This window comes from Aquarana catesbeiana, linkage group LG01 (assembly GCF_042186555.1).
Source record: "Aquarana catesbeiana isolate 2022-GZ linkage group LG01, ASM4218655v1, whole genome shotgun sequence".
NCBI lineage: Eukaryota > Metazoa > Chordata > Amphibia > Anura > Ranidae > Aquarana > Aquarana catesbeiana.
This window is the reverse complement of record NC_133324.1, coordinates 246,617,985-246,643,134: the sequence shown is the minus strand read 5'-3', so window position 1 is coordinate 246,643,134 and position 25,150 is coordinate 246,617,985. Positions and strand designations below refer to the sequence as shown.

The window sequence follows — 25,150 nt, the reverse complement described above, 5'->3', positions numbered from 1 at the left end:
TAGTACCAGAGCCTGGGGACATAAATGTCATCTGCTGCTGCTCCTGATCTCATGGGATCCTGGACCTTTTTGTGCTTCCTATTATATGTGATCCTCAGGCCACCAATTTTGCACTTCAAATAGGTGATGTCTGCCGTGGGAATCGTCGGCTTCACCAATTCCAACAGTTGATCAAGCGCTACCTTCCTCTTAATTTGTTGTTATAAAATTGATGTTTCACTTGCCACAGACAGGGCAGCTCTCTGTACTTATCAATGAAGTTGGGGAGGAAGTCATGGTCATTTAAATTTATTCATTTTATCTGCAAGACACAACACAAAAGAAACCCTAATGTCAGGCTAAATTCTCCTAATCTTGTCCCAATATAGGCCTCAATTTATAAACAGTATAGGCCACTAACCATTGATGCCCCGAGTTAAAATTGTTCCTTTTGTTTGCACGATCGGCGCTTACGCTACTCTGTCCTCCGCTCACAGATCGTACGTACAACGCACGCGTGTTTATGCTTTATATACACCGTGCATGCGTGAAACTCCACCCCTGACCTTCTTTCTAGTGTATTCCCCGCCCCTTCTCTTTCGGCGCAGTGGGAGAGCACATGGCGGAGAGACAGCAGGTGCGTGATAATAGCAGCAATGACGAAAGCCTGGAGCCAGAAACATCCCGATCCTGGAGGAGATATAAGGCCTCAAATATTTCCTTTGTAGAGATGGGGGAGATGGTGGACATCTTAAAGAGGGCTGACTGTGATGGGAAGTATGGACCGTACAGCAACCCTAACGTGAGAAAAGCCAAGATCATGACTAAAGTTGTGAAAAGTCTGCACAGGTATTTTGGGGTACGACGAGCCAAGGAGCAATTGAGGAAACGTTGGTCAGACCTTAAATTGAGGGAGCACAATCAGTATTAAAAGATCAGGAAAGTGCTTCTAAAAAAGTAAGTATTTGTCCTGTGTTATTATTATTATTATTATTATTATTATTATTATTATTATTTTTTTTTTTTTTACTTGCATGCTGCTCCATGTGCTTTTCTTTACTGTTGTACAGTTTAAAATGGCAAGTTTGAGGTTCGTAGGCACAGTAATTATTCGTAGTAAACATCATTCGTTCGCCCACTAATACGATGTTTTTGACAGATGCAGATTAACTACATTTGTTCATGTCTATTTGTATTAAAGGGTTTGTAAAGGTAAACGTTTTTTCACCTTAATGCATTCTATGCATTAAGGTGAAAAAACTTCCGATAATACCGCCGCCCCCAGCCCCCCCGTTTTACTTACCTGACCCCTCGAAAGTCCCACGCTCGCTCCCGACATCCTCTTCGCTTCTAAGCCTGGCCGCTGATTGGCTACAGTGGATGGATTGAAAGCAGCGCAGCCATTGGCTTGCGCTGCTGTCAATCACATCCAATGACGCGGTGCGCAGGGGGCGGGGCTGAGTGATACAGTGAGCGGCTATAGCCGCCGGCTGTATCACGGGAGCGCGCCCGCAAGAACTAACCACCATGCGAGGGAGCTCGCATTAAGGTGGTGAGTCCTTGCGGGGAGCAGCTGAAACAGCCGCCAAGGGACCCCAGAAGACCAGGTTCGGGGCCACTCTGTGCAAAACGAGCTGCACAGTGAAGGTAAGTATAACATGTTTTAAAAAAAAAATGCCTTTACAACCCCTTTAAAAGAAGTTTAGTACATTGTTGTCTAGATGGGTTTGTAACTAGAATGAAATGCAAACTTGATTCAGTATAAGGAGAGCACACTCAGCAGCTGTTTACACATCTGGACGCAGGAGCACTAGTGTGGGACACCTGAACACCCTTTTTAGGGTGTCCCACACAGGTGCTCCAGTGGATACTAGGGGTCTCTCCATGTGTGAAACTTTAGCAAAAAAGGTAAGTGGACACCAGGAAACCCACTACTCATGAAGAGGGGGAAATCCCCACACACCATAAAGATGATGTGGAGGGAGAGGTTCAGGAAGTGGGCAAAATAGTGACCACAACAGGTCAGTGTCTGAGACCACAACTACAGCTTTATAATACATGGTGTGTTTTTTAATTTTTAGGTGATGTGGATGTTGTGGAAGAAGAAACTTATTTCAACTGTGCAAGTGCACAAGTCCTCATTGGGGAGATAATGGTGTGCAATCGTGATTTAGAGATGGTCAAGCAAAATATCACTGATGTACAACAAAAAATGAAGAACATCATTGAGGTTTTAGGCAGAATCTAAAACCCTCCAAAATTGAACAGTTTGTCGTTGAATTTTTTAGTTTTACTAAAATTTTAAAGCCAAATTTTTAAGATGCACACAGTGTGTCAACATGTGCTATCTGCTATCACAGGATATCAATGTACGCGTTTTGTGGGTGCAACCCCCTTCCTCGCAACTAAATAGATGAGAGGAAGGGGTTGCACCCTCAAAACACGAGGCAAGATCAACACAGTTTTGACATACTAATGTCTCATATTGCCTTCAATTTATCAAAGTTGAACTTTGTAAGTACCTGAGTTGTGTATGTTATGGTTTTAAACATGTCTGTTTAACCAAAAAAAGGCTATATACTGTCACACATACATGTTATACACCAAAGATGTTGGTTTGTTAAAAAACTCTTTTCTAATGCACATGTGAATGTGCATGAAGTAAAATGTTTTATACTCAACAATGTGTGGCTTCTTCTTTCAATGCTCAATACCAGTTTTTGAAGTAAGTTGTAGTTACAGTGACAATGGGGGTATTTACTAAATGCAAATACACTTTGCACTGAAAGTACAGTTTTGGTGCACTTTCAAGTGCACTTGTAGTGCACTTGTAATGCAAAGTGGATTTTCCTTTAGTAAATCACCCCAACAGTGCTCTAAAATTTGCCCCAATCAGGCCGTTTTAGGGACTCAAAGCAATTCATGGAGCTGAAAAGGATGATTATTTTTATCATTAAGGCATTACATACATTAGCAACAAAAACAATGTGTGTGTGTGTAGCAGACCCACAACATAATAGTTAGCTGAAGAAGAGATTGTCACCTCATTTATCAAATAAATTACAGTTGCACTATTGAAGAAAATGGCCAAAAATAAAAGGGCATTGGAGAACCTAGGAGACAGCTAAAAGTAACACAAGCAGTAAATCAAATTAAATATGAGTTCAGTTTATTATACAAAAATTTATTTAAAAAATGTTTTACACATTGTCTGGCATATCAATGGCCCCCCTACCTGCAAAGTACTCTACATACTTTTGTTTTACTTCGCGGGCGCTTTGGGTGGGCAAGCCAGGACGGCCAGCTTCAAGAGTCGTCAAGGTTGTTGTATTTTGAAAGCCGGCCTCAATCCCAACTGAGGCCACATAGTTTGTTGCATTTTTCATTAGGAAATTATGGACTATGCAGCATGCAAGAACAATATGATTTATGTTATATTCCGCCATGTTGATCCCCTGTCAGAAATGGGCAGAACTGGCTGGCCATTATTCCAAACGCATTCTCCACCACTCTTCTGGCTCTGGCCAGCCGGTAATTAAAAACCCTCTGGTTCGGGGTGAGGGTCCTCATCAGGAACGGCCGCATCAGATGGTCACCTAGCCCAAACGCTTCATTAGCCACGAAAACAAATGGGAGTCCTGCCACGTTGTCTTCCGGAGGTGACAAGTCCAAGCTGCCATTCTGGAGATGTCTGAAGAACTCCGTCTGGGCGATGACTCCGACAGCCAGCCATTTTTCCCCACGTCCACATACAGATACTCGTATGGCGCTGCCACTACCGCCAACAACACAATACTATTAAACCCTTTATAGTTGTAATAGTATGCCCCCAAGTTGGGGGGTGGGACTATGTATACATGCTTCCCATCTATTGCCCCTCCGCAGTTGGGAAAGTTCCACTGCTAGGCAAACTGGGAGGCCACAGTCTGCCATTCATGTGGGTTTGAAGGAAACTGTGGAGTCAAACAAGAAAAAGAAAAATTAGTACTCTTGCACATAACATTGCAAGCAGATTAGACACAAACATTCTTGGCCAACATAAGTATAACATTTATTTTAAGGAGTATTTAACCACTTGCCGACTGCCTCGCGATGATATACGTCGTCAGAATAGCACGGGCAGGCAGAGTAACGTACCCGTACGTTACTCCCCTCCCTCAGTACGGATCGCTCCTGCAACGATGCAGCCCCGAGGCGGTCGGCATCGTTGCAGGAGCGATCCGTCCTGAGGGGGAGGCCACTGATTCATGGCCAACCCCTCACGATCGCTCTTGGCGAATGTGAAGCTTCTGAAATGTATACAGAAGCAGAGGAAGTGATGTCATCTCTACTCGTGCAGCCTTTTCGTTCTGGCGCCCGAGGAGAGAAGACATCAATGTGAGTTTGCACCAACACTACACTAACACTAGTACACATAGGCACATAAATCGCACCCCCTGTCACAGTGAATCCAATAACAGTTGTTATTTTTTTTACTGATCAATGCATTGGTGTCATTTTGTGACTATTATAAGTGTTAGGGCAATTAGTGGTAGGCCCCTTTAGGTCTAGGGTACCCCCCCTATAAAGGTTTAACCCCTTGATGGCCCCCCAGTTAACCCGTTCACCCCCTGTCGCCAGTGTCACTAATCAATAATTTTTCTGATCACTGTATAAGTTTCACGGGTGACACTAGTTAGCCTGTTAGTTATTTAGGTTCACCATCAGCTTTTTATAGCATCATATACTACCTAATAAAGGTTTTAACCCCCTGATTGCCCCCTAGTTAACCCTTTCACCAGTGATCACCGTATAAGTGTTACGGGTGACTCCGGTTAGTTTGTTTATTTTATACCCGCCGTTTATTACCCAATAAAGGTTTAACCCCATGATCGCCCGGCGGGTGATTTAAGTTAGGTTTTAGCGTCAGATAGGGTCTGCATCGCCCCAGGCAGCGTCAGATTAGTGCCAGTACCGCTAACACCCACGCACGCAGCATACACCTCCCTTAGAGGTATAGTGTCTGAACGGATCAATATCTGATCAGATCTATACTAGCGTGCCCAGCAGTTTAGGGTTCCCAAAAACGCAGTGTTAGCGGGATCAGCCCAGATACCTGCTAGCACCTGCGTTTTGCCCCTCCGCCCAGCCCACCCAAGTGCAGTATCGATCGATCACTGTCACTTGCAAAACACTAAACATAACTGCAGCGTTCGCAGAGTCAGGCCTGATCCCTGCGATCGCTAACAGTTTTTTTTGGTAGCGTTTGGTACAGTTGCCGACAGCCTAGGAGCTTTTTTACCTGAGTGTCTCACTACTGTACCAGTAAATTTAGAGCCCAAAATGGCAAATCGAAGGTACAGTAGTGAAGAGGCCTACACGTTTCTGAGCATGACAGATAGTGCAGAGGAAGTCACTCATCTGTCAGATTCAGGCTTAGAATACGATCCTGTAGACGACAGCGGCTCCATGACAGATAGCTCTGGCGACGGAGTTGTGGTCCCTGCCAAGGTCAGGCGTACCATACCCCGATCTTCTGCTGTTGTTGAGGTGCAATAACCACAGGGCTCTCGTATGGAGCAGAGAAGTACTAGTGCCGCTCATTCTGGTGAACTGGCAAGCACCAGCGGCCTAGTACACCCTGGTCGTAAATCCAGCACTGCAGTATCGCGACGAGTCCCATAAGTGCAGTTCAAGCTGGCGAGGTGCAAAGCACAAGTAGTGTCCTGCTGCCACCAATAAGACAAAGACAGGCCCGTCGTGCCCATAGTGTCCTTCTTGCAGAATTTGCCAATCCTAATTGGGAGCCCACCACTTCTGCAGCTTCACCACTTCTGCAGCACCCGTACTTTCCCCATTCACTGGGCAAGCCGGAATTCACCTGTTCAGGAAAACAGTTGATTTTACGTCACTTGATTTTTATTCACTGTTTTTCACAGAGACTCTCTCTAGATCTATTGTGGACCAAAGTAATTTGTATGCTGGTCAATTAATCGCCGCTAAACCCCAGTCCTCCTTTGCCAGAGATTGGAAACCAATTACAGTTTCCGAATTTAAGACATTTCTGGGCCTATCCCTCGACATGGGCATAGTTAAAATGAGTATATTGCGGTCATATTGGTCCACTGGCCCAATTTACCATATGCCCGTGTTCTCAGCCTCCATGACCAGGGCACAATACGAGCAGATCTTGCGGTTCATGCATTTCAACAACAATGAACTCTGTCGTCCTCGTGGAGACCCTGGATACGATCGGCTCTACAAAATTCGGCCCCTCGTAAACCACTTCAACTAAGGTTTTGCAGCCTTGTTTACTCCCCATCAAGTTGTCTGCGTTGATGAGTCCCTGATTAAGTTTTCAACGGAACGTCCCACACTCCGCTTGAGTGCTTCCGTCATATACCACTTCCTCCCAGTCTGTATACAGATATCCCAACCTCTCTGAGCACAAACAAGGCGACACTTACTTGTTGCTACCAAGAACTCACTTTATTCAGAACCAGAATACAGTCTTATATACACAGGAGAAGATTACTCTAACAATACAAACGTAACCTAATTAACATGAGCTAATTATCTAATCCTTTATACAGCCTAGGTGACTGAGACATGACCTTTCGCCCAGACTTGTGGTCACCGAGCTTCACACAGTTATATCAACACAATATCAGTCATCCCGTCTCCTACATTGTATAGAGGACAATGTCATTAGCTCATTCAATTAACATAAACACAGGTTGATGACACCAGCATCTCCTCACAGGATGTGTCCCAACAGAATGAATCAGTCTTATCAGCAGGGGGCTGCTGGAGGAACCCCCCCCCCCTCTTCAGGGACACAGATCCACAGCAAGGAGTCCCCAACAGAATCAAACAACAAACAATATATACATATATACACGACTGAGTCCGATTAATACAGTTCAAACCGGACCTCCAATTCACCCCACAAAGAGCACCGTTCCATTGAAAATCCAGGGCCCATAATCAAAAGGCAACAGGCTAGGGTTCAGTCCCCTCCAATAGCCTCTGTCTCGGGTGAGTCTGTCACATTTCTCCCCCATCAAAGGTTGACTAACAAGGTCCCAGACCTCCACCTGGTCTGGACATACGTTAGTCAGGCAGAGTGAACTCACATAGTCTTCCCGCATGATCTCCATTCTTGGCTGCAAGGAATAGTTGACCTCAGTAGGTGTGGGGCAGAGGTCATTTACTCTCTGTCTGGCTGCCAGGGCTTCAGCTGGATTGTTTTTAACATTCCTGGGCTCGGTCTGCTGCTGGGCAGAGGGGCCAATCACCCCTGCTTCTTGAAGCTGTAGAGGGACACTAGGTGCTAGGCAGAGGCCAGCGGTGCTCTGCCCTGTTGCCAGCGATTCAGCTGGGAGTAGCAGCTCCACTACACCAGCTTGTCATCGGAGAGAGGGGCCAACTGCCCCGGCTCCCTGGAACTCCACAGTGGTTGCTGGTGCTGGGAAGAGGTTGGTAGCACTCTGCTCTGTTGCCAGCACTTCTGCTGGGGACTCTGCATCCTCCGCTCCAGCTAACCGTTGGTGCAGGAGGCTGGCTTCCTCCACTCCCAAACTGTGTAGCTGCCATTGGAAAAGGGAGCCAGCTGCTTCCTTTTCTATTCCCTCATCTAGCTGCTGGGACGACATGTCGATGGTACTGTCTCCCAGGTACACGGATCTTTGCTGGGGAGTAAAGCCCGCTTCCTCCACCCTGGCCAACTGTTGGGGAGGGACAACACACACCTCCTCTCCCTTCTCCCCCTGTATCTGCTGCTGGGAAGTGATTGCCATCTTCTCACCCTGAGCCTCCACAATTGCTGCAGGTGTGGGGCAGAGGTCTTGGACTCTCTGTCCGGTTGCCAGCACTTCTGCTGGGGGTTTGCCAGGTGATTCCTCCTCTACAGAAATGTCTATTAAATCCCCAGTCTCTGGAATTGGTAAAAGTGTGGGGCAGAGGTCTTGGACCCTCTGTTCAGTTACCAGATCTTCAGCTGGAGAAGTTTGTTTTAACTCCGTAGATGCTGCTGGCAGAAAATCACATGTCCCTGTCAGTGTTGTGGGAGAAAGGCCAACTACCTCTTCTCTCAAGAAGGCTGAAGCCACTGTTGGTGCTGGGCAGAACACAGTGAACTTTGGCCCTGATAGCAGCTCTTCTGCTAGAGGCTCATCAGGTTGTTCTTCCTCAGCAGAAAAGTCTATCAAATCCCATGTCTCTGCAACTGATGTCCGGGGATAGAGGTTCACCATCTCCTGTCCATGGAACCCAGAAGATGCTATCATTTCTGGGCAGAGGTTAGCAGAGCTCTGCCCTGTTGTCAGCACTTCAGGTTTGGGGACGGCAATCTCCGGATTTTCCACTGCCGATTCTCTGGCATGCTGCTGAACTTGTTCTAGCAGTTTCCTGTATGCCCTTTCCAGATGCTGTTCCTTCCTTAGCAAATGGTCCAGATCAGGTTTGAGCTCTGAGACCCCTGCAAGACCGAGCATAGACTCTCTATAGTCTCTCAGGTCCTCAAGGTCAGGTTCCCCTTCATCGCCAAACATAAAAAGATCTGTAAGGTTCTCACACAGCAATCCAGGGCTGCCAAAGTCATATCCCTCCCAGAGAGCATTCTGTTGTCTCCCCTAAATATCCCTCCTCTGCGTGTCATTGCAGAGCCCGATAACGATTGTCCAGCTCTATCTCCTGCTGGACCAACCTGTCCAACTCAGTCACCCATTGCTCCTGGGGCTGCTCTCCCAGGAGTGCCATCCGCAATGCCCGTTGGTCACTGGCCCGTTGCTCTTGGGTTGGAAAGCACTTGCCCTGTTTTATACCAGCGAGACGGAGGGCTGCAATCCAGAGCTCCACCCGAATTTGCTGCCTAAGCTCCAGGTATTCATCCTCAGACACAGTCCTGGTGTATGTTGAAAGGATGATCCGCAGCAGCCCCGGGAACTCTGATGCCAGGTCCATATCTCCGCTGGGGTGACTGAAGTCTGCTATGCTGATCTTGGATCCAGTTGGAGGTTTGGATGTCCCAGACTTCAGGAAGCTTTCCCGCTGCTTGCCACCAATGTCACGGAACGTCCCACACTCCGCTTGAGTGCTTCTGTCATATACCACTTCCTCTCAGTCTGTATACAGATATCCCAACCTCTCTGAGCACAAACAAGGCGACACTTACTTGTTGCTACCAAGAACTCACTTTATTCAGAACCAGAATACAGTCTTATATACACAGGAGAAGATTACTCTAACAATACAAACGTAACCTAATTAACATGAGCTAATTATCTAATCCTTTATACAGCCTAGGTGACTGAGACATGACCTTTCGCCCAGACTTGTGGTCACCGAGCTTCACAAAGTTATATCAACACAATATCAGTCGTCCCGTCTCCTACATTGTATAGAGGACAATGTCATTAGCTCATTCAATTAACATAAACACAGGTTGATGACACCAGCATCTCCTCACAGGATGTGTCCCAACAGAATGAATCAGTCTTATCAGCAGGGGGCTGCTGGAGGAACCCCCCCTCCCTCTTCAGGGACACAGATCCACAGCAAGGAGTCCCCAACAGAATCAAACAACAAACAATATATACATATATATACACGACTGAGTCCGATTAATACAGTTCAAACCGGACCTCCAATTCACCCCACAAAGAGCACCGTTCCATTGAAAATCCAGGGCCCATAATCAAAAGGCAACAGGCTAGCGTTCAGTCCCCTCCAATAGCCTCTGTCTCGGGTGAGTCTGTCACACTCCCCATCAAGTTGTCTACGTTGATGAGTCCCTGATTAAGTTTTCTGGCCACTTGTCTTTCAAACAGTATCTTCCCAGCAAGCATGCCAGATACGGGGTCAAGATGTATAAGCTCTGTAACAGGGCCACAGGCTATACATATAGTTTTATGGCTTACGAGGGAAGAGATAATCACGTAGAGCTGCCGAACTGCCCAGATTACGTAGGGAGCGCTGGCAAGCTTGTGTGGGAGTTGGTGTCACCCTTTTTCGGAAAGGGGTACCATTTGTATGTGGATAATTATTACACGAGTGTGCCACTTTTTAGTCACTTGTTTGATCATCAAATTGGCGCATGTGACACCGTGCGATTTAATCGCCGGGGCTTTCCCCAGCGGCTTGTAGATTCCCGTCTTACGCTGGGGGAGAGAGCCTGCTTGAAGTGTAATAACTTGCTCGCTGTGAAGTGGAGGGATAATAAGAATGTTTTCGTTCTTTCCTCCCTTCATGCAGACACGACGGTTCAAATTCCTACGATGACTGGTGTTGTGGAGAATCCCCTCTGTGTCCACGAATATAACCAAAATATGAGAGGGATCGACCTCAATGACCAGTTGTTGCCGCCGTACCTAGTTGCCCGTAAGGCCAAACGCTGGTACAAGAAAGTGTCTGTCTGTTTATTTTAATTGGCTTTGCTGAACGCTCATGTGCTATACAGAGCTTCAGGACGAACTGGATCCTTCCTCAAATTCCAGGAAGAGATCGTCAGAGCCCTTCTGTTTCCAGACGGTGCTCCACATCATCTTCCCAATCCAAATGCAATAAGCCGGCTGCATGAGAGGCATTTTCCGTATGTCCTCCCGAGTACCCCTACCCAAGGAGCCCCCCAAATAAGATGTCGTGTCTGTAGCAAGCATGGATATAGGCGTGACACCCGCTATTATTGTCCCTCCTGTCCTGACAATCCTGATGTTTGCATTGGTGAATGTTTTGAACGCTACCATACACTAGTGGAGTTTTAGCGTAGGGTACAGCACTGCACAGACTCTCTCTCTCTCTCTCTCTCTCTCTCTCTCTCTCTCTCTCTCTCTCTCTCTCTCTCTCTCTCTCTCTCTCTCTCTCTCTCTCTCTCTCTCTCTCTCTCTCTCTCATATTGTTATTCTGTTTTATCATGTTTGCTTTTCAGGTATGTAATTTTTTTTTTTTTATACTTTACGGTTTACTGTGTTTTATTGTTTTGTTTTCAGGTATGCCATTAAGCTGCAGCGCGGATTTATCTTGACAGCAACAGGGGTTTGCTCCCACGATGCATAAAGCCGTGACTCCAGCGCTGTAGGAGGTGATTTCACCACCACAGTTAAAAAAAAAAAAAAAAAAAAAAAGAGCATATATGCTGAAGTATGGCGCAGCAGGGGTGGAGGAGCGATTTTCTCCTAACTTTTGGGGCGGATGCCCCCATGCTTCGGGCCTATATTTTTTAGGCCATTCAGCTGCAGCACTAATTTATTTATCTTGACAGCAACAGCGTTTGCTCCCACGATACCTAAAGCCTTGACTCCAGCGCTGTAGGAGGTGATTTCACCACCACAGTTAAAAACAAAATGGTGCATGTATGCCCATCATTAGAAGTGGGTGGATGAAGGGAGATATTCTAATGGTGGGCATACCCATCGATCAATCTCTTTTTTTCGTTCAGCCCACAGGCTGCATGAAAAAAATTACAATATATGCCCAACAAGGACCAGCAACGTACCGGTATGTTGCTGGACTTTGAGTGGTTATACCAGAATGATGCCTGTGGGTTTAGGTATCATCTTGGTATCTTTCGTTTCAGCCAACGGTCAGATTTCATGTAAAAGCAATCCTAGCTGCTAATTAGCCTCTAGACTGCTTTTACAAGCAGTGAGAGGGAATGTCCCACCTCCCACCATATTCCATGGTTTTCTCTGGCTCTCCTGTCCCAACAGGGAACCTGAGAATGCAGCTGGTGGTTCCGTCAGCTGACCATAGAGCTGATCAGAGACCAGAACAGCTCCAATCATCTCTATGGCCTAAGAAACCGGAAGTTACGAGCGTTTCATGACTTAGATTTTGCCGGATGTAAACAGTGCCATTGGAAAAGCATTTCATCACACCGAATTTGGTGTGGTCAGATGCTTTGAGGGCAGAGGAGAGATCTAGGGTCTAATAGACCCCAATTTTTTCAAAAAAGAGTACCTGTCACTATCTATTGCTATCATAGGGGATATTTATTGGCGTATAACACGCACCCCAAGTTTAGGAGGGAATTTTAAGGAAAAAACTTTTAGGAGGGAAGTTAACAATAAAAATGATAAAAAAAAAAATTAAAAGCACCCCTCTCCCCCCCTGCTCTCACACAAAGGCGAACAGAAGCATCGGTCTGGCGTCGTATGTAAACAGCAATTGCACAATGCATGTGAGGTATCACCATGAAGGTCGGATCTAGGGCAGTAATTTTAGCAGTAGACCTCCTCTGTAAATCTAAAGTGGTAACCTGTAAAGGCTTTTAAAAATGTATGTAGTTTGTCACCGCTGCACGTTTGTGTGCAATTTTAAAGATCATCTTTTTTATTTCATCAAAAATTTGGGCAATATAGTGTGTGCATTTAGTGCATTAAAATTTTTACAAAAGTGTGTTTTTTCCAAAAAATGCGTTTGAAAAATCGCTGCACTAATACTGTTTGAAAAAAAAATGAAACACCCACCATTTTAATCTGTAGGGTCTTTGCTTTAAAAAAATATATAACGTTTGGGGGTTCAAAGTAATTTTCTTGCAAAAAAAAAATTTTATTCATGTAAACAAAAAGTGTCAAAAAAGGCTTTGTTTTCAAGTGGTTAGAAGAGTGGGTGATGTGTGATATAAGCTTCTAAATGTTGTGCATAAAATGCAAGGACAGTTCAAACCCCCCCCCCCCCCAAATGACCCCATTTTTGAAAGTAGACATCCCAAGACATTTGCTGAGAGGCATGTTGAATCCATGGAATATCTTATATTTTGACACAAGTTGCAGGAAAAAGACAAATTATTTATTTGTTTTCACAAAGTTGTCACTAAATGATATATTTCTCAAACATGCCATGGGCATATGTGAAATTACACCCCAAAATACATGCTGTTGCTTCTCCTGAGTACGGGATATCACATGTGTGAGACTTTTTGGAAGCCTAGCCGCGTACGGGACCCCAAAAACCAAGCACTGCCTTCAGGCTTTCTAAGGGTGCAAATTTTTGATTTCACTCCTCACTGCCTATCAGTTTCGGAGGCCATGGAATGCCCAGAGTTTTTTTTTTTTTTTTTTGTTTTTTGTTTTTTTGTTTTTTTCAAAATTTTCAGTCTTTTTCCGTTTATATCGCAAAAAATAAGAATCGCAGAGGCAATCAAATACCCTCAAAAGAAAGCTCTATTTGTAGGAAAAGATGCTAATTTTGTTTGGATACAACATTGCATGACCGCGCAATTACCAGTTAAAGCAGCGCAGTGCCAAATTATAAAAAGTTCTCTGGTCTTTAGGCAGCCAAATGGTCCGGGGCTTAAGTGGTTAAAGACAAAAGTTTAAGGTCCACTTATCAGATTCCTCACCCCCTCTGATGGCCCATTGTAAAAATTTTAGGGGGGGGGGGGGGATGTTTTGGACAGGTAACCCTCTCCACTTCATTGAAAGCTAAATGCATAAATAATCTGTGTTACTTTGGCAAGCCCCTCCTCCTTACTTACACTATTGACATCCCACTGGACAATAAGAAGTGTTATAATACAAAAATATGAATACACACAGTAAAAATTGAAGCGCATTTTTACATTCTGCAATTACCTATCAAGATAATAGAAGAACAAAACTTTAAACAGTACCATTTGAAAGTATTCAGGCAGGCCCTTGCACTACATGCTTTGGTGAATTCATCCATAAATATGACCACAAAAGAGGTAGGTATAGTGTGTATGGGTTTGGCAAAGTTAACAGATAGAGTATTGGTATAGGTTGGGGATAGGGAGGGTTCGAAATTAGTTTTGCCCCCCCCCCCCCCCCCCCCCCCCAAAAAAAAAAATCTTGCACTATGCCTGAATTTAAGAACAACAATAATTTTTATACACATTTTAGGGGGTGTTTAGGGGTAAGCACTACAATGGAGCTGACAAAATACATTAAGTGACTAGGCTAGGTGTGTATGGGCCCAGGATAGCATGCCGGGGAGGTTAGTGATGGCAAATATGCATGAAGGACAAAAAATAAACTTTAAAAGCTTCCAGCATGCATGAGGACAAAGAGGACATTCACAGCATATTACAGTCATGGTAACTAGGGAATGATGAAATAAATACAATACATTAGCAAACATTAAATACATAGAATGTGATGTTAAAGGAGAAAACTTACCTTAATATAGTACTTCTGCAGGACCTGTATGATGGCAGAACAGGTCTCTGGAATAATGATTCCCAGAGCCTGGGGGGGAGATTCCAGTCGAGAACTTGATGTTCGACAAAATTTTTGTGACCGTGTGTATGCAAGACAAGTTTGAGCCAACCTCCTTCGGGAAAAAAAAATCCACGGTTTTGTTGTCGGAATGTGCGATTGTGTGTACGCGGCATAAGTGTGCACACTGACATTTCCCACTATTGGTGGTGGATTCTACACTTCTGGTCAGTTAAAAGTGAGGAGAAATGGAAGTGGGTGGTCCGTTTCGATCACTCGACCGGATTTGCCTAGTAATTAACATTAAGGGCATAAATACCTTTTCCAAGGTGGCGAGCCCAGCTTCCTGATGACGCATGTTTGAATGTGAAACGCGTTTTGGGTATTCCCGAACGTCACTTCCGGTCACTATCCCGAACCAAAATGAGGCTTGGAGTGCAAGCCGGGGACGAGGAACTCAACAATAGAACAGAGCCCCATAGCAGAACGCTGCATAAACTCTGTGCCGATCTAAGGCACTGGGAAATGTGAGTGTGCACTCTTATTGTTTTTAATGATTCTAAATAAATTCCCTTTTATATATACATACTGCGCAATGATAATCTTTAAATCTTTATGAGATATCTACATTGGGCTTTGAGAAACGTCTAGTTCTAAACTGACTGGAGAGACACCAGGATAGTGGAGTGGTTATCCCTATATGAACCAAAGGCAATACTTTTTCTAGGCACTGGAGAGTGACCAATCTAGAAGGTGGTGGTGGCACAAGAAGTGATGAAAAGTCATGACAATACAGCACAAATTAAATTTGAAGCACGACAGCACTTTTTTTATATTGGAGATTTAAAACATATGGATATGGTTTTCAATCATGATCCTTGTTTCATAGGAACTTTGGCATTTTTTTTTCTATTATATTGCACTACTTATTTATATACTTTATTTTATATATTTTTTGTTTTGTTATTTATATCTATATCTATTTATATCTATTTGTATCGCAGTGTACTGCGGTCTGCCGTATAAGTTCTGATGGCTATTGTTTGGCAGGTTGTCTCCCTCCCCTCAAGCCTGTTGCTCTGGGTTGTCCCAGCAGGTAATGAATATTAGGTTGACTCTGTGTCCCATGATGTATGAAAAAGAAAATAGGATTTTTTCTTCATACTTACCTGTAAAATCCTTTTCTTTGAGTACATCATGGGACACAGAGATCCCTCTCCTATTTTTTGAGGATTTAGTGCTTGCTAAAAAACTAAAGTACTTCCTGTATGGGAGGGGTTATATAGAGCATCATTTCCTGTCTGAAGACCTTTGGTCTACCAGTGTCCATTCACCTGATGATAAAGTATAACCCAGCAGGTAATGAATATTAGCCTGACTCTGCGTCCCATGATGTACTCAAAGAAAATGATTTTACTGGTAAGTATGACGAAAAAATCCTTTTTTTTTTTTCGCCCGATTACTGCCAGTAGCTATAGGCCCCAGCAGCGATTTTTTTTTTTTTTTTTTATATATTCTTCTGGTGGGGAAGGCTCCCCGCGTTCCACATTGGCAGAACACAATAGCGCTGCGGGAAAGATTCCCTCATCAACACTGACTGTGTTGATGGGGGATCAAGCAATTTTCTTTCCTACTAACTTTCAAGAAAATTGTATAATATATGGCTTGCTTTAGTTTTCTCAATAAGCCATAACAATTTGGGTGCAAATTCTTCAACTAAAAATAAAGATAAGATTGTGTGTTCAACAGGCATGGCATTGTATTCTCTTGTGGTGGGCAGAAATATATATTTTATATGATCTCTTAATTACATGATCACAATCGGCACATCAAAATTATACTCATTTTACTAAGCTCATTATCATATTACCACTTGTTTTCTTGCACATTGTGCATGTTTTGCATTAGACCTCTGATTTACTAAATGTTGTTCTCCAGGTGTGTATCACATATTCCTTTTGACAAATGGAGGCCTCTACTGTATAATGTACTTTCATCTTGCAAGGATAAATGATGGTATGTTAAAGATGTAAACACCTTATTTTGTACTGTAATATAATATATTTTATGTGGCATAGCAAATTTTTTTTTGAAGGTAACAGTATAACTGCAAAAATGTACAGTCTTTTTAAGTTGCATTAATGAAAACCGTCATGGGAGAAATACCTAGGTATTTATTCCTTTAATGGATTCAATGACTCTTAATGTGTAGTTTGTGTGTTTTGACTCACTTGTTGAGTGCTTGTTTTTGGGGTCAGTGAAAAGGTAGTCAGGCAGCTTTTTTTTTTTTTTTTTTTTTTTTTTTTTTAATAGAGGTCCAGACTGTAATAATGATCCACTAGTAGTAGCATAAACTTACCTTTTTCATGGCATCGCCTTGCCTGGCATAATAGAAGCAGCATAAGATATCAAGGCATAAGGCTTCATGCAAAAAGGTAGTTTGGCTCCTGTAGGTCAAATCCTGAGGTTTTTGAGCACCCAAGAGGCACAGGTACAGTGTTCACCCCTGCTGCAAGCAGCCTCAAAATCTGACAGGCTGAAATTTGCAGCAGCTAGACATTGTACTGAGTAGTACTTGTGCTTAGGACCATGTGTGTTCAGGGACGTATGCCCAGAATGCAGGATTCTGCCTAATAAGCTTGTATGTATGTTGCCACAGAGAGTACATCCAAAGTGTGGGTCATTACAGTAAGCTGGGGTGGAATTTGTAGTGGATGCAACCAACATGCTTGCTTTAAACCATATTATGAGTCATTGGCTGCCGGGATTGTGGATGCTATTATAGCAAGGTTCCGGGTCCCCTTTGGTCTAATGAGAACCTCCAGAGTTGGGGACAGCTGACATCCTTCTGTGTAGAGTGGGTTACAAGGCATGGTGGGTGTAATGCAAGGTAGATTCATGGGCGCCATATACTTCTTGAATGCAAAGACATTTATTTTCTCTTGAAAAGAACTGGGAGAGAGGGTTAAGGGCCAGGACACCTTTGAGTAATTGCAATGTTAATTAGCAGACTCCGAGACTTCTATAGGTAGACAGCCATGCAGGGAAAAGCATCGACAGGACACCACATCTGCATGTGAAGGATCGCTGTCTCCTATGGCACAGTCTTTTATACCAGTTTCTAACACAAGTTGTAACGTACTTCCTCTACAATCACTTCTTGTAGATCTTCACTCCAATGAGCTCCCAGTCTCTCTCACTAGACTTGCTGATCCTCTGCCACTGGATCTCCTGAGCTCTTCCAACCTTCTCACTGAATATCTTCCTCAAGCGTCACCCCCTGCTTCCTGCTGGGTCCCTAGCTTGGCACTCAAATACTCATCAAGTGTCACCCCACTGGCCTGCTCGGTCCCTAGCTTGGCACACAAGGATGTTCTGCGAGGGTCGCCTCCGCTGGCTGGGTCCCTGGCTTTACACCTGCTGAAGTTTCCCAATTATTCACCGTCCCCGGTTGGTGAGAATGCTGCTCCGGCACTTGCTTCAGCTACTCAGTGTGTTCCCTGATAATGAGGTGGATGGTCCCTTAGTGGCGACAGCTTCCCCTCTATCTCCGATCACAACAGGTTTTCCGGCCGGCAGAACCGTCACTTATGGTTGGACTGCAAGCAGCAGTCCCAACCCTACGCTGCTCTCTTGCTTCTGGATAGGCCCTCAGCCTAGCAGCCAGATGTCCCCGGGTTGGGCCTCAGGCTCTGGCCTAGCAGCCCAGGGAAGCATAAAACACTTCCGCCCAGACAGCCATCCAGGTGGCACCAAACCCTGATCACCTGGCCTCACCCATATAAATAGGCTCTGCCAGCAGGCCAAGGGACCCAAAAAGATACCTGCCCATTGGCTGAGATACCCCATCTATTCCTAATCTGTCCTTGCAGTGCTCTTGTCTTATCTTATCTAATGTCACCTGATACCCGGCCATCTAGTGACAGAAGAGAGAAGTGCAGCAATTCCAGAATTAGGGTGGAATCAATTGATCTCCTATCAATTGGCCAATGCAACTGTACCTGGCAGATAAATTTACTAGCAACCCTGCCTTACCATCAAGGTGCTACATCATATACATGTCACCTAGGTTTCTCACCTACACATGATTGTGGGCTCCAGGGTTTGTGTCTGCCATGGAGGAAACCAACTTGGTTGTTTTCTCAGATCTTAAGTCCTGATCTAGGTTCTTGAGCCTAGAGGCTTTGTAGTGCTTTGGGTGGAATAATGCCTTCAGTCCTAGATCCACATTAGAAAAAGGAAAATTTTGTGACTTTAAATGAGGCTAGCACCAAAGGGATGCTCGCCTCCATCCCGGTCATTGGTTAAAATGAAAAAGAGAGAGAAGTGGGACTTTAAATGAAGCACACAGCAGCACAACGCAGGTCAAGTGACCAACATTCATTTATTTGGTATAATCCATGGTATGTAAAAAACATTTTGGGCATCCAACCTCTAAAATGCTGTGGGCACCAAGCCTCTATATAATAAACCATGGATTGATTATACATAAAATACACATAAATTACACAATAGGTCATGATCCATTGTCACACAGAGAGCACAGATAACAATCAATATGCATGTGTACATTTGTTACTATGATTAGACCCAAAAAGAGCCATGAAAATTAGGACAAATAATTATAATAATAAAAGAGATTTAATGCCGTGACAGATACTTATGGAGGTAGGTGGAATCATTGAAATCTTGGTATTCCATGATATGGGAAGATTGGTAATAATCAAAGCTCTACGCGTTTCGCGGTATAGCAACCACTCATCAGGAGCATACGTCATGGAATGATTCTAAAAAATATTTTTATTAAAAAAAAAAAAAAGTTTTTCAGTAAATAGGAAATGAAAATGGTTTTGTATACAAATATTTTACTTGTATAGAATGAGTTAAAGGTTGTGCGTCCAAACTCACATCTGCATCGGCGATCCAGTGAAACGGCATCCAGAATCGCAGAGAGCTGCAAAGCAGCCCGACGCCAGGGTGATCTGCGGGAATGGGAACAACGGCCATAGGCAAAACCATTGCTGGTGGGTGCAATGAGTGTAGGATGCGGACCTCCATGTGGGAAATATATATGAAACAAATCATAGTGATATGTGTTGATGTGTAAGTATGAGAAAATGTGAAAAGGGTGATGTGGCGACAACATGGAAATAAGGAGAGAGAGTGGGATAGGAAGGAGTGGAGAACAGAAAAACAAAGAGAAAAATGAGGCCAAACATGAACATGAATTTTTGTTCTCCACTCCTTCCTATCCTACTCTCTCGCCTTATTTCTCGCCTTATTTCCATGTTGTCACCACATCACCCTTTTTCAAGTTTTCTCATACTTACACATCAACACATATCACTAAGATTTGTTTCATATAGGTTTAATGTTTCATAGAGGTTTCCCACATGGAGGTCCGCATCCTACACTCATTGCACCCACCAGCAATGGTTTTGCCTATGGCCGTTGTTCCCATTCCCGCAGATCATCCTGGCGTCGGGCAGCTTTGCTTTGCAGCTCTCTGCGATTCTGGATGCCGTTTCACTGGATCGCTGATGCAGATGTGAGTTTGGACGCACAACCTTTAATTCATTCTATACAAGTAAAATATTTGTATACAAAACCATTTTCATTTCCTGTTTATTTACTGAAAAACATTTTTTTTTTTTTTGTAAATAAAAGTATTTTTTAGAATCATTCCATGACGTATGCTCCTGATGAGCGGTTGCTATACCGCGAAACGCATAGAGCTTTGATTATTACCAAACTTCCCATATCATGGAATACCAAGATTTCAATGATTCCACCTACCTCCATAAGTATCTGTCATGGCATTAAATCTCTTTTATTATAATTATTTGTCCTAATTTTCATGGCTCTTTTTGGGTCTAATCATAGTAACAAATGTACACATGCATATTGATTGTTATCTGTGCTCTCTGTGTGACAATGGATCATGACCTATTGTGTAATTTATGTGTATTTTATGTATAATCAATCCATGGTTTATTATATAGAGGCTTGATGCCCACAGCATTTTAGAGGTTGGATGCCCAAAATGTTTTTTACATACCATGGATTATACCAAATAAATGAATGTTGGTCACTTGACCTGCGTTGTGCTGCTGTGTGCTTCATTTAAAGTCCCACTTCTCTCTCTTTTTCATTTTAGATCCACATTAGAGCTGTTTGTCAGACCTTACCAATAAGTCAGTTGTTTGATGGACTTGCTTTACAAAGCCCTTCTGCATTGAACTGTGTGTACCTTGCTAAATACACCCATGCGATCCGATTCTGATGTGGAACAAAAAAAGGGTCCTGAGGGAGTTTGGTCCGAATGCAATGCGAATTCAGCCATACAACCTGTATGGCTGAGTTCGCATCGTACAGACAGCGCATGTGATTTGCACTGCGGTGCGAATCACATCCGATGTCAGACTGCACCAGTGTGAACCGAGCCTTACAGACTAAACCTTTTTCTGACACTTGTTGCTTACAAGTTAAAATCAGTATTTTTTTGCCTGAAAATTATTTAGAATCCCCCAAACATATTTTATATATATAAATATCTTTAAAATACACCGGGGAAGATGTGGTTGGTGTGCGGGCGCCACCGCAGTGGTTCGTTCTGAGGTATTTCATAATTAATATAATTGTAATAATATATAATTTTTTATTTATTTATTTTTTTTTTAGTAGAGAAACTAGAGAATAAAATGGAGATTGTTGCAATATTTTATTTTACACTGTATTTGCGCAGTGGTCTTTCAAAAAGCAATTTTTTAGGAAAAAATATACTTCAATGAATTAAAAAAAAACTAAACAGTAAAGTTAGCCCAATTTTTTGTATAGTGTGAAAGATGTTACGTGGCGAGTATCGTGAGAAAATCATGATCTTAATTCTAAGCAAAAAAATTGTGATTCTCATTTTATCCAAAATGGTGCTGGGACCTGAACTGAAAGCATCTTGGACACATGGGCACAGAACATTGTGTTCAGTGGCTACAAGCTAGAATTTCATGCTCCACCTTCACTCTACTTTTTGTTATTAAATCTGCCAACGTGTCTGCAAAGACAAGCACATCGAGGCTGCTCTGTTGCAACAAATCAGTTGTCCCCAAATAGGAAAGTTTACAGGGAGTCTACGCAAACCTGTTCACCAATCCCAAAGCAAAAGGAGGCATTCATCCCATTCTAGATCTAAATATGCTCAGTGGTTTCTTTTTGAGGGCACAAATTGGATTATTCCAGGTCAGTCATTGCTTCCTTATATCAGGGGATTTTCTGGCCCTTCTGGACATCAGTTACCCTTCCTTTGGTCTAGCCACTGCACCTTGGGCCTTCTGCAAGGTGCTAGTTGCTGTTCATGCCCTGCTCCGTTAAAAAGGCACCTCATAGTGGGATACCTGGACCTTTTACTTTTTGGGGTGAACAGTCTGCATAGACCTTATTGGTCAATTTCTAACAAAACTGTTCAAACTCTCCAGAACCTCTAGATATCTGCACGGGAGCAAAGTTATCCCTTGGAGCATCTTGATCTCCTGGAAACTGCTCAGTCAGGAGTTCTTTTTTTTTTTTCTGAAGGACAAACTCCTGACTCTGCTCCCAGGTTTGAACTCTGCAGTGTAGGTGCTTGTAACCCTAAAATTTTACATTAGAGTTCTGGGCTTGATGCCCAAATTTACTTCAAAATGTTGCAAATCAATTTTCTGTCTGTCTGGAGCAAGAATACCCATTGTTTGAAAAATCACATTTACCTGGTGTCCAAGACTAGGTTACTGTATACATAGCCTGGTGGTTTATGAATCTAGTTCTGGAACTTCACATTCCAGCTCTCTCTTCTGTGCTCCTTTGTGGAAGTTAGACTTACTCAGTCACTGCATCTGGGCTCTTCACCTGGGGGTGTTTCAACAACTCTGTTGCAGGTGAAGAATATTGGATTTTGACCTCATGGTTTCCAAATTCAAGAGGGTGAGCAAGTTTACCTCCAGGCCCAGATCCTCAAAGATAAGCTATATTTATTGCACCAAACTGGCTCAGGCGGATGTGGTACTTGGACCTCACCAGACTCCTGGCAGACAATCTGCAAGCTCTTTCAGGTTTCCTGGAACTTCTGTCCCAAGGACCAGTTTGTCACCTTGCTGCAAGGTTGCTGGCTTTAAATGGCTTTAAGAGATGGGTACCTATTTGATTATGTTTTTGCTACGCTTCTGGGAAATCCATTTCTTGCAAGGTCTATCATTGCACTTGGAAGGCAGACTGTTGAGAGGCATGGAAATGCGATCCCAGGAGATAGGTCAGGGTGCATCCCCCAGAGTTTCTCCAAAGCAGTCTGGATCAAGGTTTTGGCTTAAAGTGGTTGTGAAGGTAGAAAGTTTTTTACTTTAACGCATTCTCTGCATTAAGGTAAAAAGCCTTCTGGGTGCAGCTCCCCCACAGCCTTACTTACCTGAGCCCAATCTTGATGCAGCGCTGTGCCTGAGAGCAGCAGCTCTCTCTGCTCACTCCCTCTGCTCGCTCTCTCTTGCCTCACTAGACATGGACCAAGCAGCGGGAGCCATCGGCTCCAGCTGCTGTTACACAATCAGTGAGTAGAGAGCGGGGTCAAGCCACACTGTGGGTTTCAATGGACAGGCAGGGCAGCTCAGGATTGAGCCCGCATGAGTGCCCCCATAGAAATTGGCTTGCTATGGGGCATGTGGCAGAAGAAGAGGTTTTGGGGAGTAAGTTTGACGTGTTTTATTATTTAAAAAAAATATGGTTACAATCACTTTAAAGAGGAAGTAAACTGCCCTTATGTGTTTGTACCTATACAGGCAATCCCCGGGTTACAAACAGCCGCGTTACGAACGACTCCTACTTACGAACGGCCTCAAATGCCAGCCACTTGTGCTCCCTGCGGGTCCTGGATACCTCTCGAGCACTTCCGAACACATTCCACACTGCCGTACTACGCCCCAGATAACATAACAAGTGCCCGAAACATCCCACATCCATGCACAGGCGGCCGATACACTTACGAACGCAGTGTTCTGACCGGAAGTTACACTTACTTATGCAGTGTTGCGACTTATGAACAACTTCGACTTACGAACAAACCTATAGTCCCTATTGTGTTCGTATCTCAGGGACTGTCTGTAGGTAAGCCTATAATAAATTCCACCCCCAGGCGCTGGGAATTCCAGTCGTGTATCGACACTGTCATCCCCGCCTGAGATACCAGATATGGCAAAAAAGCCAGGGTGAGTCATTGGGACCAATTGGTGGTGCAACTGCTTCTCACATTTCAGCCCCTGTATACATGACTGAAAATGCGTTTTCCTCTGCCCTGCAGGGCCTAGAAGGAAAATTAGCGACTTTAATTGCATCCGCTATCCAAGAGGATAGGAAGCGTGTTAGATCCCCCTCCCCCCACCTTAAGACCCCTTATCAAGGGAACAGTGGGTAGAGGATGAGGTGACCCTCAGGAGATCAGGAAGAAAGGCAAACCGACTACTCCTCTGTGGAGGAAACAATGGTAGATGAACCTTTTCAGCCTCACAATCTGAGAGATTGCTGGTACAATCTCTTACAGCGATGGTTCATGCCTCTTTCAAGCTACCTCTAGCAGAGTCAGCTGATAATTCTGTTTCTTCTTAGGTTCCTTAAAAACCTTCACAGATTTTTCATGCGTTTCCCATACATGCATTATTAGAAAAGCTTATTTATACTGAATCGGATCACCTAGATGAGCATTTTCCCTCCAAAGAGATTCACATGGAGGAGAAATTCACCAAAAGCTGGAAGGTACCAGCAGTTGACGCTGCGATTTCCAGTGTGAATAATAGCCTAACTTGTCCAGTGGACAATGCACAAATGCTTAAAGATCAGACTGATAAAAGATTGGAATTTTTGTTAAAATCCTCTTTTCTTTGGCAGCGGTTATTCAGCCTGCAGCCTGCAGCAATAGGCATCTGTCAGTCCGTAAGGGACCAGTTTAGACCCTGCATACAGGCCCGCGATTTGGCCGAACTGCCAAGGGCGCTATGTTTTGGATAAAAGGATAGGAAGCGTGTTAGATCCCCTCCCCCACCTTAGACCCCTTATCAAGGGAACAATGGGTAGAGGATGAGGGGTTACCCTCAGGTGATCAGGAAGAAAGGCAAACTTCCTCCTTTGTGGAGGAAAGAACGGTAGATTAACCTTTTTCAGCCTCGCAATCTGAGAGATTGCTGCTACAATCTCTTACAGAGATGGTTCGTTCCTCTTTCAAGATACCTCTAGCAGAGTCAGCTGATAATTCTGTTTCTTCTTTATGGTTCTTAAAACTTTCACAGCCTTATCATGCGTTTCCTGTACATGCACAGATCCACACAGAAGAGCAAGGTTTGGGGTTTTATTCAATAGACCCATTCTAGATCTAAAGAATCTAAATCAGTTCCTGAAGATCCGCTCCTTTCAATGGAGTTGATCAGGTCAATAGTTTCTACCGTACAAGGAGGAGAACTTCTGGCGTCTATCGACATCAGGGATGCATATCTGCATGTCCCTATATTTCCCACTCACCAAAGGTTTCTGCGTTTCGAAGTAGAAGAGCAGCATTTCAGTTTGTAGCCTTGCCCTTCGGGCCAGCTACAGCACCCAGGCAGCATCGAAATATTGCTAATAGACCAATCAGTGGCTTGTTTGGAGCAAAGTGTACGCATTACTACCAGTTTCCTGGAAAGTCTGGTTTGGGTTCTCAACCTAGAGAAGTCTTCCTTGAAATCCGCTAAAGAAGCTGGAGTATTTCGGTCTGTTCATAGATACAGCCCAGAAAAAGGTGTTCTTGCCTCAGGCAAAAATCAACTCCATAGGAGAGTTGGTGCGGATGGTCAGGTCGAAAGGAGATCCCTCCTTTCGCTTTTGCATGAGGTTGTTAGGAAAGATGTTGGCTTCATTCGAAAACTGTTCCCTATGCCCAGTTCTATTCGAGACTGTTACAAAACAGTATTCTATCTGCTTGGAACAAAACAATCCAAGCTTTAGACTTGCCAATGCGGCTGTCCCAA

At 43.9% G+C, this 25,150-nt stretch overlaps 1 protein-coding gene across 1 annotated transcript in view; it reads left to right on the top strand.

Annotated features, from left to right (window-relative positions):
* Window positions 1-25,150, top strand: part of KNTC1 (kinetochore associated 1) — a 521,537-nt gene that overhangs the window by 58,236 nt on the left and 438,151 nt on the right. Inside the window, exon 6 of the mRNA XM_073627545.1 lies at window positions 16,074-16,151. Within this exon, the coding sequence (XP_073483646.1) occupies window positions 16,074-16,151 (78 nt within the window). The remainder of the gene's footprint in view (window positions 1-16,073; window positions 16,152-25,150) is intronic.